The 22,976-nt window shown below is 45.6% G+C and overlaps 1 protein-coding gene across 4 annotated transcripts in view; it reads left to right on the top strand.

The window, feature by feature from the left end:
• The first annotated feature begins 4,319 nt into the window (after positions 1-4,319).
• npy2rl (neuropeptide Y receptor Y2, like) overlaps positions 4,320-22,976 on the top strand; it is a 26,784-nt gene continuing 8,127 nt past the window's right edge. Inside the window, exons 1-5 of one of the 4 annotated variants that reach the window (XM_020622182.1) lie at positions 4,320-6,471; positions 8,000-8,166; positions 9,859-9,968; positions 20,510-20,763; positions 21,145-21,277. In XM_020622182.1, the coding sequence (XP_020477838.1) occupies positions 20,575-20,763; positions 21,145-21,277 (322 nt within the window). In that variant the 5' untranslated portion in view covers positions 4,320-6,471; positions 8,000-8,166; positions 9,859-9,968; positions 20,510-20,574. Of the gene's footprint in view, positions 6,472-7,830; positions 8,167-9,858; positions 9,969-20,509; positions 20,764-21,144; positions 21,278-22,976 lie in introns of those variants that run through there. The other 3 variants (XM_020622180.1, XM_020622183.1, XM_020622184.1) reach the window with 3 other exon arrangements.

A 22,976-nucleotide genomic window follows, 5' to 3' on the forward strand; every position in this document is an offset into this window, starting at 1 on the left:
GGGGGGGGGTAATCTAACATGGCATCTCTGGACAAATGCTAACTGCATGAGTCAGAGGTGGTGGGCGGCCGCTTTCAGGTAACAGACCCACTTCATTTTGTTATTGCTACAAACTAAAGTCTGTTAACAAAACATTTCACTCCACTTTCAGACAGACAGCTTGGTGGCAGACGGAAAGAGAGACTGTCGCCCAGTAGGGCCGAGTCTCCAGAGCCTTGCCAGGTCTCCTCTGTCGTCGGAGGAAACCTCCTCCTTCCAAACCAGATCCCCTCTCTGTGTCCGACCCTCTGTGTCCAACCCCACTGTGTCCGACCCATTGTGTCGTCCTCATGAAGCCATTCAGTGACCTAGAGCTGCAGCCATGAGTCAGTTCACTGGTAGAAAATGAACCTCAGCTATTTAGAAGCAACAGTCACCGACATGTTCTGGTTCCACCTTCTTTAATGTGAGGAGCTGATGCTTTTCTTTGTCAGACATGAGAATCAGCTGAGTCTCTGTGGGTCTGCTGGTTGGACACAATGAGACGTGTGGAGACGCCACCTTTGGCTCTGGAGAGTCACAGTGGGACTTTTCCCCAGTGTCTGACATTCTGGGGACAAACGGATCAATCGGATCATCAGGACAATGATCAGCTGATTGATCAGTGACCCTGCTGGTTGTGTCTCCACTCAGTCAGAAGCCTCCTCTCATTTATCTCCATCTGTATCTTTACTGATTTGATCTCCAGCAGGTGCACACAGGTTGTGATCTTTATTCATTTGAAGCAGACCAGAGATATCTCTGATGCTCACTAAAAGCCGGCATCACTGCAAAGCTCCATGCAACGGTGCTGCCATCGGTGACTCGTGGTTTATGAGACTGCAATAACAGGAAGTGCTAATGGTGCTGTAAGTGCATAAAAAAGAGCCATTTCAATGCATTTCCAGGTGTATCTGCTGCATTATCATCAGATGTTTTATGGAGCAGATGTTATGATGACTTACACTTGGACACAAATGCTGCCCATTAAGATTACAACGCTGCAGTGAGTGGTCCTGGTACTTCACTGTAAGGGTAGGATTATGTGCCTGTGGATAATTAGTTCATCGCTGATGGCAGGCAGCAGCTGTACTATCCTGCCTTTTTCATTTTTATCCATCCAACAGAGGTGGGAGTAAGTCACAAGCATGTTTCAGGTTTCTTTGGTGAGAGTCAGGCAGGTCAAGTCCCTCCTGTAAGTCGAGGTCAAGTCGGGTCACGTTATGGGACTATCATGTATTTAAATGAAATGTTCACTGACCTCCCTGATTATTAATTGTGCATTAGTTGTGCTATAAACTAACCTTTATCTATTAAATTAAGACATGCCTTTCATGGCCATCAGAAACTCTTCTCAGTAAATAACTAATCAAGTCTAACAGCTTAAACATAACGTTAGCCTTCTAGCTAATGTTTGACCAGCTGATAAGTCAGCTAGCCTTAGCTGAAAAGACACATGCACGCCCTTACTGTTTGTGAGTTTTATAGTAATAGATGACGTTGGGTGTTGTCCTGGTCATGTCACCAATGTTTGCACTGTGGATTTTACCTTCTCTTCTTACTGCCGTCATCGACAGCGTAATCCTTGAATCCAAATCTTATTATTTCCTGTGACTTGTGTTCCATCTGCTGGTCTGCCACGTTCTGGTGGGTTGCCAGGTTTGCACGCACTGCAGTAAAAATCACCCAACTGTGTTTCAAAAGATGTAACTCAATATCTAGAAAAATGACTATTTAATAAATAATAATTTTGAGTTGTGTGTCTCGAGTCTAAGTCTTTTACCACTGTTTGTCAAGCAAGTCCTCAAATTTGCAACTCAAGTCTGACCCAAGTCAGGTCATGTGACTCGAGCCCCCCCCACCTCTGCTTCTGCTCTGTGTATTTCTGCCTGTAGCAGCTCATCTGTCAGTCTGGTGTTTGCAGCTACACCACAGGTTGCCAGGCAACCGTGTCTGAGCTGTTAACTAAACAACCTGAGTCTATAGATCTCTTTAATGAGAGCGACTGGTTTCATCGTCATTTGCATCTTGTTACTGGAGTTTATAGATTTCAGTCACAAATCTGAGGCCACCTTCTCTTAGGATTGTCTGTAGGATTAAACGTGTCTCGTACTCAGGCTGGTTGTTTGGGGCTCTTTCCTGAAAATCCCTGCTTATACCAGGTCACACTCTGTATAATGATGCACTACTGTGTCCATAAACCTCCCAGTTAAGCATTTTCTGCTGCTTCTATTAGGATCAGCAACAAAAATGTGGTTTACTGAAGCACTGAGTTGTTGAATTTTAGTTACAGTAATTATCAGGCCTGGATAAAAATATAGATTTTCTGATCAATTGTGATTCTTGGATGAGAGATTCAGCATCGATTCTTGAAATGCAGAGATCGATCCTTGGCGAGCTGTAGCAGCTCTAGGGAGGTGCGTACCTGAATGAGATGGGCCGACACCAGCCTGTGCAGGACCTGGCACAAGGCAGGATGTCTTCGTCTTCCTAGCATCCAAACAAGTTCTGGGACAGTTTACCTGAAAGCAAAGGCCCAACATGTGTTTCCAGAATCCTGTTTGGGCCTTAGCTTTAATCTGAACTAGGATGTGAAAATCCAGCTGCTGAGCTGAGCTGAGCTAACCGTGGCCCGATCGTTGCTTTATATTTCACTTCAGAGTATCAACTCTCATCTAATGCTCAGCAAGAAAGGGGAAAGACAAACTTCCCAGAATGCAGCACTGATCACACCGCTAAGACCACACTTTGCTGGACTGACCCTGATAAAATGTTTGCACATTAAACAGTTTTACTTTAGAAAAAAATCTACTTACAACCATTTAAAAGTCTTCTTGTCTAAAAAGCTAAGTTTCAAAGTTTGGTTTAATTAACTCCATGAGCTAACGTGAATGAACGTGCACTCCTGAGACTGTTCAGGCTGTTGTTCTTTCTGTAGACGTAAGCGAATCGGCCTGTCGCTCGGTGTTTCCCAGCAGCTACAGTGAAGAGCGATGCAGATTGATCAAACTGTAAATGCCAGGCTTTGCACTCAGTCCCACAGAAAGTCAAAAGTCATTCTTGGCAAATGTTGAAATCAGGATGTGAAGTGGAACAGACGTGGCTAACGGGGTTTAAAGGGACACATCCACTTTATTCTTTAAACAACAATGAACATCTTGAACTCACTGTTACATCCATTTGCTCGAGTCTCTCCCTGATCCTTTTACCTCTTGCCTTCTGTTCAGACTGAATCACATCCAGTCAGTCAGGTCAGATTTGTACTCGCTGGCCCGTGTGCGTGTCAGGCTCGGTGCACTTCTGTGTTCAGGGTGGACTCACAGCGGTTTCTCTCATGTCTGTGGTACTGGGTTAAAGACCAGGTGTCATTGTCTGCTCTTTTATTTCTATATGTTTCTTTGTGATGTTTAAACCTCGTGATGAGGAAAATGGGCAAGTGTGGGCAGATCGGACCAGGCTTTAAACCTGGTGATGAGGAAAATGGGCAAGTGTGGGCGATTTTTGCCATGTGTGAATGTTTTTGCAGCACGAGTACTTTTTTGGTAAGTCGGGCCATTTTTACAAAGTGAGGACATTTCTGCTGAGGACAGTTGCACAACCCTCTCCCCATTTAGTAAAGTACACGGAAGGTTTGCCTCGTGTTTGTTTTGCTCTGAAGTTTGATCACAGGAGTTTCTGTGAGATCCCGAGTCCCTGAGTCACTATTCACACAGTTTAGTAACAAGGGCAGGTGTGTGGTCCTGCATCTCGACCGATCCTCTAGTGCTCACCGAGCAGAAAGATCACTTAACATGTTTATGAACATCAGTATTTGTGACTCATGTTCTGCTTGGTGCCTTAACTGGCAGCTGTTTGAGCTGTGTCTGTGTCTCCGTCTTCCTTCTCCACACGCCGGTCAGACAGCAGAGATTATCTGTCTCTGCCAGTCTCCATTAGAGGCTGTTTAGAGCAGGAGCGATGTGTGTTGTGGTACGGGAAGGAGCACTCGTGCATGTGTTTGCTGCCCTTATCTCTCCATTTCAGCACTAACAACATGAAGCTCTGATAACAGGCAGATTGAGGAGTGATAGAGTGAGAAGGACAAATAGTCACAAACAGAAAACAGCAGCTAAAGCACGAGTTTTCATCCATGTGTCTTTAACCTGCACATGATGGCAAAGTAAATGAGAAAGGAATGAAAACAGCTGCATTCAATAAAGCCACCAAATCTTTGTCATGCTCGTTGGATTGGAAGCAGATTTGTCTGAACTCGAAACAGAAGGACTCTGCTGTTTACTGGTCGCACCATGTTGTTGCTTCATGCTCGTTGGATTGGAAGCAGATTGGTCTGAACTCGACACAGAAGGACTGTTTACTGGTCGCACCATGTTGTTGCTTATTGCTGCTTCTCACGTGGCCTTTAGTGATCTCATGCCCGTTAACTGCTGTGTTCTCACAGCGTGTTGTGGTTTTCTGCACTCAAATCAAATGTTAAGAATGACCATTAGAAAACATGACGGCTACACTTTTCCATTTTGAAGGCTTCAGATTCAACATCCACCTCACGTGGAGCTGCATGCTGCGTATTATTCAGACATGGATGTTCCTGTTAACAGTCATGACGTTTCTGGTTCTTCCACCGTGATGGCAACATGTAAATGAACCATCCCAGACTATGACTTCTGTGCCAAGACACGCCGCTCACGTTTTCTTTTCCCTGGTTCGCTGTGATATGAAGTGTGACACTTGTCAGACGATGAATCCTGAATACGCTGGCTTTTCCTATAAACCCACCATCTTGTAAAATTTAATTTGCCTTATACTTTAGTTTGTGGCTGAGTACCTGCAAAACGTGCATTCCCATCAGCCTCAGCGGTACTTTGAGTTTAATGCTAATTAGCACAAGTTAGCACGCTAACATGAGACGATCAGCTACAGCATCAGTATAGCTTCACCCAGTTTCTTCATTTTGCCACAGAAGGATACCTGGTCCAGCTTTAAACATAATGTTTGGGGTTTGGAAATACTCAAAACAAAGGAAGCCACCCCCCAGATTTCTAAAATGATACAAGTATTTTCACCTGCCTGTCTCGCCTTCCTTCCATTTGGTAGTTTCACTGAAATCCACCTTAAATCATGCGTCTCATAAGAAGCCAGTAGGCAAAGCGCCGTCCATCACTACATCCTACTCTAAGCTTCTTTCCTTCACACGGCCTTCCATGCATCCAGCCAAGAATTTACATTTCATCTACATTTTCAGCTGATGCACTCGCCTGGAGCATGTTCAGAAGAAGAATTAGCATAAACTGACTGTTTCTCCAGCGTAGCAACTTTCATCTTTCACCAGTAAGAGAAATGAAATGAGTTACAAGGGCTGAACAATGGCAGGTATTCATCTGGAACAGCACCTCGGCAGCAACAGTGACTCAAAAATGTATCACTTGTTCCCACCACGCCGCCCTCAGACTGATGAACTCGGAGCCCTGAGCGGTCTGTGCTTACCAAACCTTGTGATGGGAGGCCGGGAGCTGCACAGTCATCCATCCGTGCAGTCATTCTTCTACAGACCCTGCTAGTGAGCAGCTGACTTGCTGAGCCACAAACATACAGTAGATCAGACAGGAGCCTGCACAGGCTTCTGCTGTGTAGGTGGATCTGTGCAGCAGGGAGAAGAAAACCTGCACTCTCACTTCTACCTGTCAAATGTGTGTCATTGCTTTGTCTCTGCACAGTGTGAAGAGCTCAGTGGCCTGTGGCCAAGCTTCAGGCTCTGGGAAGCAGCTGTGGCCCACAGCTTCTTTCCAGCCGCTCTAACTTTGACTTTAAATGGAAAAGGACTCAGGATTATTGACAAACCACAGATGATGACCGTCTCTGTCAACATGCTGATGTTTAGCCGTGCTCGCAGCACAAAGGGCAGCAGCGTATTGGTGTGTACATACAGGAGGACGTGGTTTGTTAGACGACAGTCAGAGCAACAACTTTGTCACCATGTTTTTGTGTCATTTACATGAGACGTGCTCTGTGCAGCAGGTCATCAAACAGTGGAAGGCTGTGTTTCTGACTTTCAGGTTTTATCCTCCATCCACATTCACCACAGACTTTAAAGGTTCGAACCCGCAGCAGCTCAGTCATTTGTTTTGTGTTTCATTACCTGATTTGTGTGTTTTTATACAATTTGCATTGAAACTAACAAACCAACCAGGCCAATTTGTAGGTTTATTGTCCTTTACCTTCAGATGCTTTGCACATCCTCTGCACTCCCTCTCTCTTCTCTAGTCGTCCCACAGCTCCCTGCTGTCTCATGTTCGCCGTCTGTGGTGCATGTTGTTTGTGCGTCTGTTCCCAGACGCTGTGACTGGCAGCTTCATTACTGTGAGGCCGCGAACGCTGATGAGGGAAAGAATGAACTGTGCTGAAGTGGTGACACATGCAGACCATGGACACAGAGTTTTCAACAGCACTGCTGGAGAGGTATTACTGTGTGTGTGCACAGTGAAACGTGTGTGTGCAGTCACTGTGTGTGTGTGTGTGTGTGTGTGTGTGTGTGTTGCAGAGTTTCAGGACGACAATGTGAAATGACATTCCCTCAGACTGACTTTTGGATTTAACACATACAAGAAATTCTCAGTCTGATGGGAAGTAGGACTGTGTGCGACTGATGTTGTACAACACTCTGCTGGTCCTGACTAGTGTCATCAGTCTTCTGGGGGCGGGGGGGCACTGCAGCACCGGGAGCCTTAACCACTGCGATGTTTGTATGTGTGAGTTTATTCAGAGACCTACCTCAGTGATTAAAGACGAATAGCGTTAAAACCAGGAAGCTAAGGTGAGATTTGTAACAGCTGGGCTAAAACCACTCTTTAAATTTATATTTAAATTATGGTAGACTGTAAAACCACTGTACCATAATTTAAATATGAATTTAAAGACTGTAAATACACCTTGACATGTCCTCACTGCATAAGATACTTTTTTTCTTGCCACTGTAACGGAGCCAACGCTGACGTTATGTCATACATATGATGTTCATTTGTGCACAGACGCCAACAGACTGTTGCTCCAATAAACCAAATGGGATTTGACTGTAACACCAAGGATCATTATCGACAGCTGGACTGTCATGATTCAGGACCATGTTTTCAGAAAGGGCCTGTGAACACCTGCTTGTACAACGTGGCCGTCTGAGGACAAACCGCCACGTTTCCAGTGTACAGTTCCTGTCTCACCCGTTTGTTTGCCGTCGTCTATCCAGCCGCCAGGCGCCCTTGGACTTTCCCTTCATTTGTCACCGGACCATCACTGCCCACTCACACACCTGCACCCAGTTTCCTCATTATCATATTTATGCCAGCCACTTCCTCTTGCTCCTGCCAGGTCATCTCTCACGCTGCAGCAGCTGCTTCGGGCAGAACATCACTACCCAGTGACTTTGTGCCTGGCAGCCTGTGCACACCATGACGTGGTCTTTATTAAAGATACTGTGCTGCACCTGCCTGTGAGTCTGTGACGGTGGGGGGGGTCACTGTGAATCCTTGATGTTTTGATTGGATGGATGCTTTTTAAACCAAACAATCTTTTCAAATTTATAGTCAGCTGTTGAGTGGCAGGTTATCAACACTGGATCTTTTTGCTTCCTTTAATTAAAGTATCACACAATTTTCCATTTTTTTCTAAATATTGTCCAACGTTTGCATCTGTCAACAGAAGAAAATGGTACAGTGCACGAGTAAGGGGTGTGTCACTTTAGTTTCTATGATGTTTCATCTCAAAGAAAAGAGAAACCGTCTTGTCTCGTCTTCGGACAAGAGTGTGAAGTTGTATTTCATTTGAGGTCGTATGACTCCAACACCAGATTGTGGTAGTGTGACAGTCTCCTCCCGGTTCCCAGGATTTTTCCCTCCTGCTGCTCCCGACTCTCTCACGCTCTAGTACTGTAGACACATAATTCAGCAGCTCCCTCTGTGTAAATGTTGGTTTGTTTCCCTTGTCTCTTTGCCAGATTATCTGATCCTCCAGCAGCTTCAGCTTCCAGCCCTTTGTGTGTCCTAGTGGTAGTTTCTCTCCTTGTGTTTGAACTCGGCCCACGCCTCCACACCTGTCACACAGCTCCACCCATTTGGACTTTTTTCCTTGGTGCACATTAAACTGTCGGGTCCTATTTCTCCGGTAAGTCGATTCTAGTTGAGTCGTGACAAGTAGTAACGAAGGCACTGCTCCCACACTGTCCATGACAGCACAGCGCTGCTTGTCATAAACTAAAGTAGTGGTGTTTTGGCCTCGTTTTAAATGTGGAGTCCTGCTCCTCCCTCACAAGGCCCCACCCTCATCGATCTGCTTCATCAACACACTCCCTGCCATGGCCTTCTCTCCTCTGATGACAACACCATGTCTCTGCCATTCAGGTCCGAGCACCTGACCCCGGGAGACGGGACCTTTTCTACAGCTGCTCCCTCCCCAGACACGTTCAGGACACGCACACGGTCATAATCCTGTTCTGCAGAGAGTCTGAGTGTCCATAAATAAAATATACTTTATTATGATTAATAATGTGTTCACAGTCACACTGTGGGGACTCCCCTTACACTTGGGGAGGTTTAAGTCAGGTTAAGGTTGGTGTGTGTGAGCATTAGAACTTATTAATGTGGGTCTGCAGCAGGCAGCAGGGTCTGTCCTGGGTCCTCTGGTCTCACTTATCACTGGTGCATCCAGTTGTTGATGCCTGGAACAGGAGTATGTAAGTAAAGTGAGTGCATGTGAATGGAAGTGTGATGTCCTGTGAAGTGAAGCGTGACTGAGAAACCGAGGGAGGTGTAGAAAAAAGAAGTTCCTGCTACATGGTCACATTGATTTGTCTCCCCCAGGAGGATTTACAGCAGCGTTTCTGTCCCAGGCTCAGAGGTGACAACGCCAACAACTGGCTAAATATTTTCCCTCCTTCCCCTCGTCTGCACTTATCTGTACTTTCTTCTCCTCATCTCCTCTGAATATTTCCTTTCTATCATATCTTCTTTCCTTCCCTCTCATCTTATCTTTTCTCCTTTCATCTCTCATTCCTCCTTCCTCTTGTCTCCTCCTCTCATTGCCGTGTTTTTCATTGGCTTTACCTTCCTTCATTCCTCATTTCTTTGTTTCTTTCTTGCTTCTTTCTCTTCCTCTTCTCTCCCCTCCTTTATCTCCTAATTCCTTATCAAGTGTCCTCATGTTATTTTCTTCTCTCTTGTCTTTCCAGTCTTTTCTCTTCGTCTCCTCTCCTTCTCCTTTCTCCTTCTCTCCAACGACCAACTATAGTCCCCTATTCCTTCTCTCATCTTTCTCCACCTTCTCCTTTTTTAAAATCCCATTCTTCTGCCACGACCACCCCCCCGTAAAGAAAAAAACCCTCCTCCTCTGTTGCTCCACTCTGCGCCGTGCGTAAAGCGCTGCAGTCCCGTGTCCCTGTCCAGAGCGCACGGAGAGAGCACAGAGGAGAAGATGGGGAGGTCCTACGTCTTAAATACCGAGATAAGTGCCCTTTTCGTTCTTCTTCCCCTGTTCTGAAGACGGACTCTGTCTTTAAAGCTTCGGACATGTCCTGCTCCTCGGAGCGTCTCGTCTCTAGGACACGTGGCTAAATGTGGCGCGCTGACAGTGAAAGCAAAGTGGGTGTCGGCGCTAATCTGAGGCGGAATTGTCACGTGTTTCCTAAAAACGGGAAAACACAGAGGAGGACTGGCCCTGCTGTCAGACTGTAGAGGGTTGAGACAGAGGCTCCGTGGGACGGACGGATCCGGATCAGAGGATGCGGATTTAAAGTCACTGCAGTCATTTCTAGAAAACGTTTTATAAATGTATGTTGATCTTTTTTTAATGGCAACGCAGAGAGTGACCGTCTCCGTGGAGTCCGTCCGGGCAGCGACAAGGACCGAGAGGAGCGAGCCGGGATCTGTGGCTGGGACCCGAACTGTGCGCTGACCGAACCGGAAACAGAGGTCAGTGTGACAGTCGCCCGCTGTACCATGTCCAGGACATGCGCGTGCACAGGTGGTACAACACACGTGCATTCTGTGCAGAGAAGAAATTATATTGGTAGAAATAAAATATTTCGTTGCACTTAATTTCACCACATTTTAAGAGAAGTTACAGATTTTTAATGAGTGAAACCCAGTGAACCCTGAGCCTGGTCACGGGCACGCGAACAGGCACAGGAACCAGGATATAAGGAACTAAAATCATTAAAATATATCCGTTTAGAAACGTGCATGTAGTCATTTTCATTATTGAGGTTTTGTGTTGTGTAAGCACACTGAAATGTTATTGAATGTACATTTAGTCATTTAGTTTATATAATTGTGTGTGTTCATATTTTTGTGTCTACATGTATTTCAATGCAGGACTGAGTGTGAGGATGCTGGTACATCTGTGATGAAGGCTCAGTGATGCTGGAGAGAGTGCTGTTTAAATATTAAACCATCGTTTCCAGGGATGATGTGGTAAATAATGATTGGTTCACGCTCCAGCTGCTCTTTGTCAGGGTTTTTCCATATTTCCTCGGTGTTTTGTGCAGGAAGCTTTTGGATCAGATAAAGGTGTGTGACACCTAACGTGGCTGTGGACCATATAAAGGTGTGGTTTATACCCAAAAAGTCCTTTTTACTGTGTGTCCAAATGGGATCGGGCAGGAATTTAGTTTCAATTTGATGCCTTATCTTAACCCCCGGCCATCGGAGGCTGACAGCTGGTGACCCACTTGTCCACTGTATGGCTCTAACCCAACTTTAATATCCTCACCCATCAGATGTTCTAGTGCAGTGGCTTTCAGGGCTCCTTCTCCTGCTGAGGCTGAAAACGGCACTGAGTGATGTGAGTGAAGAAATGGGACAAACGAACAATGGGCCGAAAGACACTTTAAAAAATGGATCTGATTTAAACAGGTGAGGCTTCGCTGAGACAAAGTCTCTTTTACAAGAGTCACCTGGCAGCAAAGGTTACAACAAGGGAAACAAACACAACAGTAAACAACCAGGGAGCTGCAGAGTCGGCTCTGAGACCGTTTCTGTTCCACGTGCACGTAAATACTGACCAATGCTTCCACAAATCTTCAGTTTATGGTTGTCTTTGGATGTTTTCACCGGCCCAGATCTCAAGCACTTCACTTCGTTAGTCCACAGATCCTCTCGCAGCCATGTTTATCATTTTAACTGACGAAGTCAAACAGCTATGACGTCACAGCCCCCCACCCCACCCCCACCTGTGGTTGCAGTGTGCAGGACCATCTTCTCGGCAGATGCTTTAAAGTAATGAGTGAATCTGAATCACAGACGGTTTGCAGAGTCCACGCTGCTAGTTGCCCTGTACCCCCCCAGGATGAGGCATCGGCTGCCCTGGTCTCTCTGCTTAGGAGTGTAGTGTGCAGAGTGTGCGCTGTTCAGCTCCACACACACAGGGAGCAGAGTGATGTAATGACTGCTGGCAGCTCAGTACCAACATGTAACACCTCCAGACATGGAGCCCCGACCCCCCCACCGGTGGACATGTTTGGCCTGATGTCCTGATTTAAGGGACAGTGTCATTTAAAGAAGGTGGAGCATTTTGAAACGCGTGGTCCATGAAACAGAAGACGTCAGAGTTTATAGCCTTTAACTACAACAGTGGCAAATTAAACTACATCCCCACCTGCCTTCATCCAGGGGAGGGACTGGGTGGTGGGGGTGGGGGGTCCGATTGTTCAGGGGGTCGGGACGTTTTCAGAAAACAACATCTGTAGAAAGTGAGGAAGCCTAGGACATTTTTGGCAAATGAGAAAAGAGGAAAATCTAGGACAATTTCTTGGCTGGTGATCACGCTCATGGAGACGACATCTGGAGGAGGAGGCATCCTGGGAAGCACCAAGAGGTTTTGGAATGTGAGAACATTTGTGGAGATTAAGGACGGGAATGTGGGGGGTGAAGCATGCATGAGGATAGTCAGGCCATTTTTTGACAAAGCATGGACTTTTGGAGCAGTGGGGACATTTCAGGTGTTTCTGCAAAGACATTTGTGAGACATTTTGAGAAGTGGAGGGCTGCTTGCTACATTTATCAGACGTGAGGACAAATGGGGCTTTTTGAAATCGAGGGGGCACATTCAGTGAAAAGAGGATATCTATGCAAAAGCGAGGACGTATTTGGTAAATGAAAGCATTTAAGTAGATTTAGGACAAAGTGGGACTTGTTTTGGACGAGTGGAGTCTGAAGAGTAGAGACAGTAGGGAAATGAGGACACTGAAAGTTTTGTAACGTGAGGACCTCTTGACCTGAACTTGTTTCATTTCCTGCTTTGCACGATCTGTTTTCCATAACGCCGTGTGATGTGCGGCCATATTTATAGCCCCGGATGTTTTATTAGTGTTATTAGTGTTCTCTGCATGTTGTTCTTGGCGTTTGACACGACTCGATGACGTGTTTGTTTTGCTTGGGGAATGAAACGAGGCAGCGGTTTAATTAAAAGGTCAGCTTTTATATTGTTCGTGTCAGATTGGTATTAGTCACGCTGCATCTCCCACTTGCTCCTCCACTCTCTCTCTTCTTACTCTCCTTTAGTCATGTCTTTTTCTTTTTACCCCTTTTCAGTCACTCATCTCCCCTGTTGGCTTTGTCATTGGTCCATTTCCATGTGTCCTCCTTCCTCTGTCTCCTTCCCTCACTCTCATTTTCTCCCTCTCTAGCGCCATGTGTCCAAAAGTGAGTGGACACCCAAACGTATCAGGCTCTTCTTTCAAACAGATGTTGAGCCAGCTGCAGGGATGCAGACACCAAACAAAGCACAGCTGCTGCTCCCGGCTCACACTCGGTGTTGTAGTCGGGGTGGGGCTGAGGTCAGGGCCTCCTGCCTCTCTCCATCTTCCTCTTTTTCCCTGTGGGGAATTAATTAAAGCTGATAATATTATTGAGACAATCAGCCATAAAACCCCCTGTTTATCTCCTTATCAAACACCTGTCGCCACACGCGGCGTCTGTCAGCGCTATATGGCCGCTGTCTAAATATATTGATTCATTACCACACACACATTCATCAGTACTGTCTGTAGATGTCCAGCCAACGTGAGCACACACAGGTCACCGCCGTCACTCTCACTGATGCTGAACAGAAACAGCAAAGCCTGAAAGTAGAAATGCTCTTTTTATCTTCTCAGACGTTCTCACAGATGTTACCACTGATGAATAGTGGTGGAAACGGAGGTGATGACAGTGGAATGCACTTTGAAAAGGCGGCGAAGTGTCGGTAGAGCTGAAGCTGAACATTGCACGTGACTGTAAATGCAACTTTAAACCTGTTGTTTTAAGATGTAAAACTTCCTTCTAGAGCGGCTGTTGGTGTCTCATGTCTGTTCTCAGGTTAGTTCATCTCCTCTTTCATCTGTTCGTCCTTCATCTGTTTCCACTTCTTTCACACCTGCCACTGAAACATCAAGGTCTTAGTTAATTGTAGCTAATAATCACAGATAATCACTAATGTGTGTGAAATAATCTCCAAGCTTCTCTTTGCTTCTGAGTTTCAGTCTGTATAAAAGCTGGAGACCAGGAAACTAGGTCTAAGGTGATGGGGAGTTGTTAGCGCATTGAGGCTAACTAAACTCTACCAGTAATTCTTCTTCTGGTGTTTTTCAGCTAAGTAAACAGCTTCTGGACTGGAGTACTGTGACGATGAGCTGTAATCAGGTTGACAACGAGTCCAGACACACTCAGCAGAGATGCACTGAGACTGTCAGGTCTCACTTGTGTTTTATTTGACAACGAGACGAGACTGACGAGAGTAAATGGGCCCTCGGGCTGGATCTGAGAAAGAGACCAGGAAGCCTCGTACACAGAGATGACGCTCCTTCACTCCTTCTGAGGAATGAGTTTTCAACTGTGGGAGGTTTACACAACAGCAATAATCGAGTCTTAACCTTCAAACTCACAACTGGAGGGAAACACAATGAGCACAGAGCTGCTCGGGAAGACTGAGGATGCTGTAGATGTTTGGCCGAGCCGTCACGATAACGTGCCTGTCCTTTCTGATGGATTGTGACGTTTTTGTGTTGCTGTTGTGCAGTGTGGTCTTTGCCTTTCTGTCAGAGCTCATCATCTTCTTCAGTCAGTCCAGTCCAGCATTGTTGTTTTAACGTGTGTCGTTCCTCTAGCTCTGCCAAGGGTTTGATCAGCAGCTGGCTAACATCTGACATCGCCTTTTATTTTTACCATCAAAGCCGTTTCCACAGTTGATTTTGGTTGAAATGAATTTCACTGCTTGTGTGAGACGGAACAGATGAAAAGGTCCTGGTCTGTCCGTCTGTAACTGTCAGGCTGACACTGGTCCTCGCGCCACGAGCCTCTGAGTGTGTATCCCAGATTCTCAGTCTCCAAACTGCAGAGCAGAAGCTGCCGGCTTTTCTCCTCTCAGTCTGAACGGGGAGTGATTTACACCAGGGGACCAGACGCTGCTCGGTCTGTCAGAGGAGGGCGTCCCAGGAAATGTGCTCTGACACTTGTATGTCTCATTTCTCTCTCGTTTGTGTCTCAAAGTGTCGAACACTGGAGTTTCCCCACTGTAGGATCAGTAAGGTCTACCCCTACCCCCAGCTTGTTGCTGTCATCAGTCAGGTTGGTCAGTCGTTCATTAATCCTCCATTTGGTTTTGTCTGCACGTTGTAGCCGGGCCCTTTCTCACAGTAAACAGCATAGACTTACCTCCTTTAATGTGGGATGTGAGTTCTAAAATGATATTTAGTTCCATCATCATCATCATCACCTCGTGATTTAATGCTAAAAACCTTCAGATTTTAGGCATCGCATTAATAGAACAGTCTGTTTTTGGTTCCAGTTTTTAAATCTAACTTTGTAAACAGCTGGTTTGCTTGTGTAGAGCCTCATTGATCGTGTCTTGTCCCGTCTCTTTATTCTGAATCAATAGCACCCATTCTTCTTCTGCTGCTGTTCGTCCTAACAAAGCCCTGTAGCACGTCGCTCTCCCCAGGATGTTGTAGAGTCAGCAGACGCCGGCGAGTTACAAAGTGGAAAAATAATTCAAGATTGGGGGAAATGGTTATTTATTCACTGAAATGAAAATGTCACAGATAATTGCTTTAATTTCACCTCCACCTGGTCCGACTGTGTCTCGCCCACCTGCAGCTGCTCTCTGACATTTAAACAAGTTTGGCATTTGGAACCACTGATTTCGAGACGACTGTAAACGCTAAAATCTATCGGTCCCGAGTTCCTCAGGTTCCACAGCAGCAGAAAACCTTTTAATTACAAATCAGTAATTAGTTTTCGAGCTGCGCGGTGTTTTTGGAATTAAACAATTATTTAGCCTCTCGGCTGTGAAAGGAGGTTCTTGTCAGGCGGTGCTATTGCTGCACACACAGTGGTGGAGGATGATCAATTGTTAATCAGCAGAGTAAAGTCACACCTCAGTTGAATCAGCTGCTGCTCCGCCGCTCACCAGTCTGCAGACCTCCCACCTCTTTGTCCTGTTGGTTTTATGCCCCCCTTGCTGTCCTTCATTCCGTTCTCTTGTCAGTTTCCTCTGTTTGCCAGGTTTGATTTTGCTGCTGCGCTCTGATTAACTGGAGCAGAAGGAGCTCGATGTTCTGGTCCTCTGACCTAATTCACCCTCTCCAGTCTGCCCAGAGTCCACTATTATGAAAAGACAAACATTATTTATGTGTCTAATTTAAACAAAGGAAAGAAAAAGCCCCCATCTGTGTGTGGGGGGGTGGCCTTTGGCCTCCTGAAGGAGACATGGGTCTAGCTGCTAAATGCTCCGTATGTTCAGCAGCCTGTCGGCGGGTGGTGGACAGTGGCTTCTTCTGGCAAACTGAGTCTGAAACTTTGAGCTAAAACAGGCTCAAAAGCTGTTCATGCAGAGATGGTGAGATTCACTCTGGTCCCAGTTTTGACTGATCCACAGACTCCATCAGTTTGACTGACAGGAACTTGATTAGAAGCCGCTGCGGCGTCACCATGTTGGTGAAGTACACAGCCGCTCATCTGGCCTCGGAGAACGAGCTCCTCAGAGTCTTAAATATTTCATCTCTTTATTCTCTCTGCTGTCTGATTTGTCTGAATACTTAATGTGCCAAAGGGTTAAGAAGGGTCATATGTGATTGTTTATCTTGGTCACTACATCAAATACAAGTTTTGGTTCAGATTTGGAGTCGGTTCTCTCACTAAACACAGTTCAGAAGTGAAGCCCAGGGACTCGGTGCTGTATCCATGAAAAACAGGATTCACTAGCGTCCAATTCAGAGCAGATGTTGGGGGAGTTGTCATGTTTAGTGTCGTGAGGCAGGTTTACTGTGCTGAGGGATCAGAGGTCGTCCAGGTGACGGGCACACGCATCGACACAGGGTTTTACCAGGACTCAGTACGACTTCGAGTACCGTGGTAAGTCAGAGGACGCATCTGTTTTTAGTAACATACCGGTTCTTTACAGGACGACAAACTACGAGGATGATTTTTATTGCAGTGGTTTTAGACAGTACCTGGATTTATGACCAAACGCCTGCAAAGCGAGTGACATCCCATGATCCTCAGCTGCAGGCTGGTGGTTAAGCATCATAAAGTTTTCTTCATATGTCTAGAACCCAAAACTAATTATGAGAGAAACACTGATTTTCTGATTGTTATTAAAAATCTGGTTTTATATCTTCAGTAAATTTTAGTTTGGATAAACCTTTTGTGTAATAGTTACAGGTATTGGTCCGTGTGTGGTTCTAATCAGGGCTAAAGTAGGAATTTACAGAGTTTACAGTTTAAAACTCAGCTACTCTGCTGGTTCATGTCTGTGTGGGTGTGTGCTGTTTTTTTACATTTGCTTGGCAAAGCTGGAGACACAAGTGAACAACCCACAGTTGCCAGAAATGTTTTATTCAAATGTTACAAAACTGTCAGTGGTGCACAGAAATAGACAAAGACAAGTCACTGGTGAGAGAACTGAACTGCTTTGGACTAAGTTTGTTGGACTTGTTTCACAGAGAGCCTGCTTAATAACATTTTAATATAAAAGAGATTGTGTTTTATTGTGGTTTACAGATTCAACGTATTTAGATTCATGTGAACATGGCCTGTTATTTGTGGATGGAAGAACGTTTGAGGTCACGACCCTTTAATCAGGAGGTAACACTAGAAACATCTTTGTTCCCTGGATATGTAAAGTAAAAAACCATCCAAAATGTGACCGTGGTCTCGATATTTTGTTTGGCTCAGGTAGTTTCATTTCCCACTCAGCGGTGAAAGTAAATGACTGCTGTCCCAGCGTGGTGCAGCATGACTTCCTGTACTAAAGCACTGCAGGCCGCTGCGTCCTGCAGCTGTCCAGCACTGAGAGCTGGGGACGTGTAGGCAGCACAGAGTGTTGCTTACATCTTAGAGAAAAGGGCCACTAACTGTAGAAAACCAAGCGGTTCTTCGACATTACACCTGTGAGCACACCTTGCAGCCTCGAGACAGACTTTCCTGACATTCCAACCTACTGCTCTGGTTAATCCCTGTGATGTAAACGTGAGCTGGATCAGATCATCAGTCCACTGTTATGATCAAAGTCAGTAATTTCCTCGTTGGGTATGTGGTGGAGCAGCTGAGTTCCCCTGAAGATTAACAGTCACCTCTGACATCAGAGGTGCAGCCGAGGTTTCCCCTGCCGCAGTGAAAGCAGAACGAGAGTCCCAGTGTTTCATGTGGTTCTCGATGTAGCATGTGATAAAGGTGATGAAGGGCACATCTGAGCACCAGGTGGTTGGTGAACGAACATGATGCGGCCTTGAAGGTTGAAGTAACCAAAGCTGAAATAACTTTTGTTGGGTTTAGTGTTTTCATTTGCTTTCGATCAGGAGACTGTTGCATCTGTCTAGTCTGCCGTTGTGTTTCCCTGTTGACCAGTGTGGTTAAACGGTGCTTGAATGACTTTTTCACAACCCTGAACCGATGCAGTAAATTACAGAGATCCTTAAAATTAATCGTCCTTGTTAAACCCATGTGTTTAAAGACACTTGCGCCCTTTAAACGAGATCCGGTGTTAACCTCCAGGAACACGACGCCTGTGCTGACGAGCCTCCCTCTTTAAGTGTAACAGCTCAGAGTCAGTAAGCCGGTTAATGTGACAACTGATTTACCGCACAATTAGCAGGTTGGCTGGACGGTTAATTAGCCACTGACCCCAACGTGTCCTCATGTTTATCTCCAGGCTTCATCACATAACAGCAGAGGTTTTTAACTGTGGGAGACGTGATGCGTACGAAACCAAAGGACCAAAGCTCCTGTACTGAACTGAAAGTAGAAATACCACATTAGGAAATACTCTGTTACAAGTACAAGTCCTGCGTTCAAAATTTTACTTCACTGAAATTAAAGCAAACTAAAGTATTGGCTTCAAAACATTCTAGAAGTACCAGCAGTACCAGTACTCGTCCAGCAGAACGGCCCGTGTCCCAGTAACGTCTCTGATACTGGATCATAGTGACTAATTACTGTGTCCATCACTTTAATGCTGCAGCTGGTAAAGGTGGAGCTGATGGTAACTACCTTATATACTTATACTGGGAAGTACTTTCCATCCTGCTGGGTAGCTGGTGGATTTCCTACTGGGATCAATAGAGTCTGATGGTTCTACTGGGTTTGGTTTGATTCATCTGGTTCTGGACCTGAAGGTATCAGGTACATGTAGTGTAGTAAAAAGTACACGGTTTGTCTCTGACATGGAATCACAGGATGAAGGAGCAGGACATGGAAGTACTCAAAGTACAGATACCTCAAAACTGAACTTAAGTACAGGACTTTAGCAGAGACACTCGCCTCCAGATCTGTTCAGTATCAGAGTAATCAGACAGAAACCGCTCATGGCTAGCACAGCAGACTTTTAATAATGAGAATTTACCGACAAACAAGTGGACAAATAAACAGATAAGCGAGGCTCAGGCTGCAGCCCACAGATAATTCACTGGCTCCATAGGGACATGCTACTTGTCTGCAGCAGTCGGACTGTGAAACACCAGCGTCAGAGGACAAATGAGGAAAGTTCAGCTATTTAAAAAGCTTCAGTGTGGAATAGGATTCCTGCCATGATGCGTCTCAGCTGCTCACGTCACGTTCACAGCTCTGCCGTGTAACTTTGTTGGCCGGCAGAGGCCAGGTCAGGAGGGCTATGTAACCTTGGCTTCTGTCTGCACTGTGTTTCATGCAGACACCTCTGAGACTTGCTTCTCTTCCTGGTCTGTTGTTGGTGGTGCCTTTTACTTTGAGTGGAACAAGTTTGCTCTGTCAGACAAATACATCTCAAATGTTTTCTTATATATATTCCTAAAAGTGGTACAGGAGGTGTCCTCATAACTCAGCAAAGCGCTGGTGGCCTCCACACTGAACTCCTGTCTTTTTAAATGCACTGTGCCTTGGTGATCAATGAGAACTATCACACAGGCCCTGAAACTAATTTATTTTTTATTTGTTTGTATAAAATTATTGAAAGTTTACTTTTTATTTATGTTGTTTCTTCTAAATGTCACAGATTAAAAGAAACAAAGTACAGTGTTGTGGAAATCAGTGAATTAATCAGTATTAGGCAGATCACACAACAGCACCAGGATGTTGGTCACATACTGAGCGAGTGACAAAGGAAAGAAGTAACGGGCAGGTTTTGTACGACACCACTCAACTGGGAGAGAAGTGAAACACAAGGTTAAACGGCACAGGTACACAGAGCATGAGCATCGAGCAGCCTGGGTATTTATCGTTCTGTTACATACAGGAGAGGTTTTGGCAGCTGAGACACCAGAACTGTGTCTCCGGCCACATGGTCCGAGTCAAACGGAGCTCACAAGGTGCTTTTTTCTGTGAGTATTTGCAGCCTGAGGTTGTGACACCACCGGGAGCTGCACAGCCTCCACCTGCTGCTCTGCATCACTCGGGCTACAGGGGGCGCTGTGTCACTCACTGCACTTTGACAAAGGCTTTTTAATCTGTGAGCACATTTCTGCTTCTCTCATGAAGCTGAAACAAACATGACGTGCACAGTGATGTGCTTGAAATCTCAGTGGGTGGTTTCACCTGACAGCCAGGAACAGGTGGTGCGTCTGCTGTTAGTGTGTCGACTGTAAAAATGAAGTTGCTGCTGAGTTCTGAGTGAAACTGTTAGACATTTTAAAAACCCTTCATACTGTCCTGCATGAGTCTGGAGGGTGAAGACTGCTGTAAACTGGGCTTTGAGAGTAATTGGCCTGCTCAAGGTTTCCTGCTTTAGCCCTGATTAGAACCAGTAATCTGCACGTTGTGTCCATGAACATAAAGCCTCAGGCACTTCTGAAACAAGTCCAACTAAGTACTCTAATGATTGGTGAACACTGGACTTCATCACATGGAGCAAAAGACAACGGAATGAAAACGTTGCTCCTTATCAGCCGGCTGTGGAAACAGGCTGCTAACACTGTGTCCTGGAGTTCAACCTGCAGCCCTCTCACTCTCCTCAGTCGCCTGTTATTTACCTGTGTGTGTGTGTGTGTGTCGTTGTCGTCCTTCAGGCTGTGTGAGACTCATCGTGTGTGGCTGTGAAATGACGTTGCCGTGTGAACACATATGATCGGACATGGAGGTCGACAGTTCAGCCAACGCCACACGGGACGAGTTTCAGCTCCTGCCCTCGCCTGGCGATAACCCCGGCAACCTCAGTTTCCATGACTATAAGCCAAACGTTGGCGTCGTCCCCCCGGCTCAGCCCACGGTGGTGTTAGGGGGAGGACTCCCAGACGGCTCCATTAAACTGCTCAGTGTGCAGGTAGAGGCCGACTCCTTCTGTCATTGTGGTTGTTTCTAACAAACCCTAAGGAGTTTTAATGTAACATTAAACGTCGTGGTTATGATCCACAAGTTTGAATTCTCTCACAGTGCATGCTGGGAAGTCTGCTAGTTCAAATGGTAAAACAGTCGATATTGGTAATATTATCATGAAATTTGTTACTATGTTAACGTTCGCTCTTTATGTGAGAAAAGATTTGATGGTGATTCACAGGAGTTTCCTGTTTTTAAATTTGTCTTGTCTTATCAGCTCATCATGTTTGTTAACAAATACAGTAAAACAAACAGGACAGGTGTAATAATCACTTGGGGGGCTGATAACGGCCTCTGACAGATGTTTACAGCTGTTGTTTGTTCACAGGTGGTGTTGATCCTGGCCTACAGCACCATCATCGTGCTGGGGGTTCTGGGTAATTCTCTGGTCATTTATGTCATCTACCGCTTCAAGACGCTTCGCACCGTCACCAACTTCTTCATCGCCAACCTGGCTGTTGGTACGTGGACAAACCACTGTTGTTGTTGTTGTTAGCGGCCGGTGTTAAAAAGATATAAAATCTGAAATGTTGATTGTGTGCCAAAGATTTTTATGGTTAACACAATATAAAGAGAAACCTTTAGAGACGCGGCCACATAGTATCAACGAGGACGGTCCATTGTAGACACATTTATAATCTGGTTGTTTATGGTTAACACAATATTCCAGGTTTCAAACAGCAACAGCAGCCACGACCGGCTCTCGACCAGAAACATGGTTTTCAGCCTCGGCACATGACTCTATTTATTTCTAATGACACAAGTGTGAAGAGGCGAGATTCGCGAGGCCCCCCACCTGTGAAGTGATGCTCAGCCGTTAAATTTCACACTGATGCATGATTAATTATACATTTAGCGTCTGGGAAACCTTTGCTTCTGACTCACTGTGTGTTCAAAGCCAGAAACTGGTTCTTTTAAGATGCTAATTAACTCATTAACATTACAAATGGGTAAAGATCATTTAAAACTTGAAAAGCACAACATTGTTCAGATAAATGAGGTAAATTATGATAAATGCTTGAATAAAAATGAAAACAGCTAAACAAATAACAGGAGAATTATTAAACACCACGTCAGCACACGAGCTAATGAGACATGTAAACAAAGAGACCTAATGGACTGGAGCGGGGGGGGCCTCAAAGTGCAATAATACATTTTGTTCATAACACGCTTCACACACTTGAGAGACAGCCAATGTAATGTTAATCAAGTAGAGCTAAGAAAAAGTAACAGCACTGTTTTCAATTTCCTGGTTTTCTGCATAAACAGGTCACAAATATCAACCAACAGTATTTCTAAGATGATAAAACAACCAGTCCTGATCCTTCATGTCTGTATTATATTAACCAGTGATGGTGGACAAAGTCATGACAACAGTGTTTTAATAACTGGTTGAACCACCTTTGGCAGCAACGACCTCCAGCCAGCACTTCCTGTAGCTGTGGATCAGATCTGCACCACGTTCAGGAGCAGTTTTGGACCAGTTTCCTGACAGAGCTGCTTCAGCTCAGACATGTTCTCTGGTCTGGTGTGAACGTCTTCAGGTCATTCCACAGCGTCTCTGTTGGGCTGAGCTCTGGGCTCTGCCTGGGCCGCTCCAGCTGGTGGACTCTGTGTCTCTGAAGCCATTCTGTAGTAGATTTACTTCGATGTTTAGGGTCATTGTCCTGCTGCGTCACGCAGCTTGTTCTGTGACCATTTCCAGCCACATGCAAACCAACTCTTGATTGTAGCATTTCTGAGATCTCTTGCTGTGAGGCCTGGCTCACCTCAGCTGATGCTGCTTGTGAACAGCACACTGTCTGAGTGGAACAAATTGAGGAGAAAGCCCTGTCTTCCTTCACTGGCACCACTCCCAGCCACTGGTTCTGCTACGTGGATGACACATGGGTTAAAATCAGGACCCATGAGGTAGAGGCTTTCACCAAACATATCAACTCTGTGGATGACAACAATTCACTCATGAGGATGCCAGAGATGACTGTCTGGCCTTTCTGGATTGTGCAGTCCACTTGGGAGGGGACAGAAGCCTGAAGGTAGAAGTATATCGGAAACCTACACACACGGACCAATACCTGCTTTTTGACTCACACCATCCACTTCAACACAAACTGGGAGTCATCAGAACTTTAAATCACAGGGCAGAGGAAGTGCCCACAA

The sequence above is a fragment of the Monopterus albus genome, unplaced genomic scaffold (genome assembly GCF_001952655.1).
Source record: "Monopterus albus unplaced genomic scaffold, M_albus_1.0 scaffold274.1, whole genome shotgun sequence".
NCBI classification, from domain to species: domain Eukaryota; kingdom Metazoa; phylum Chordata; class Actinopteri; order Synbranchiformes; family Synbranchidae; genus Monopterus; species Monopterus albus.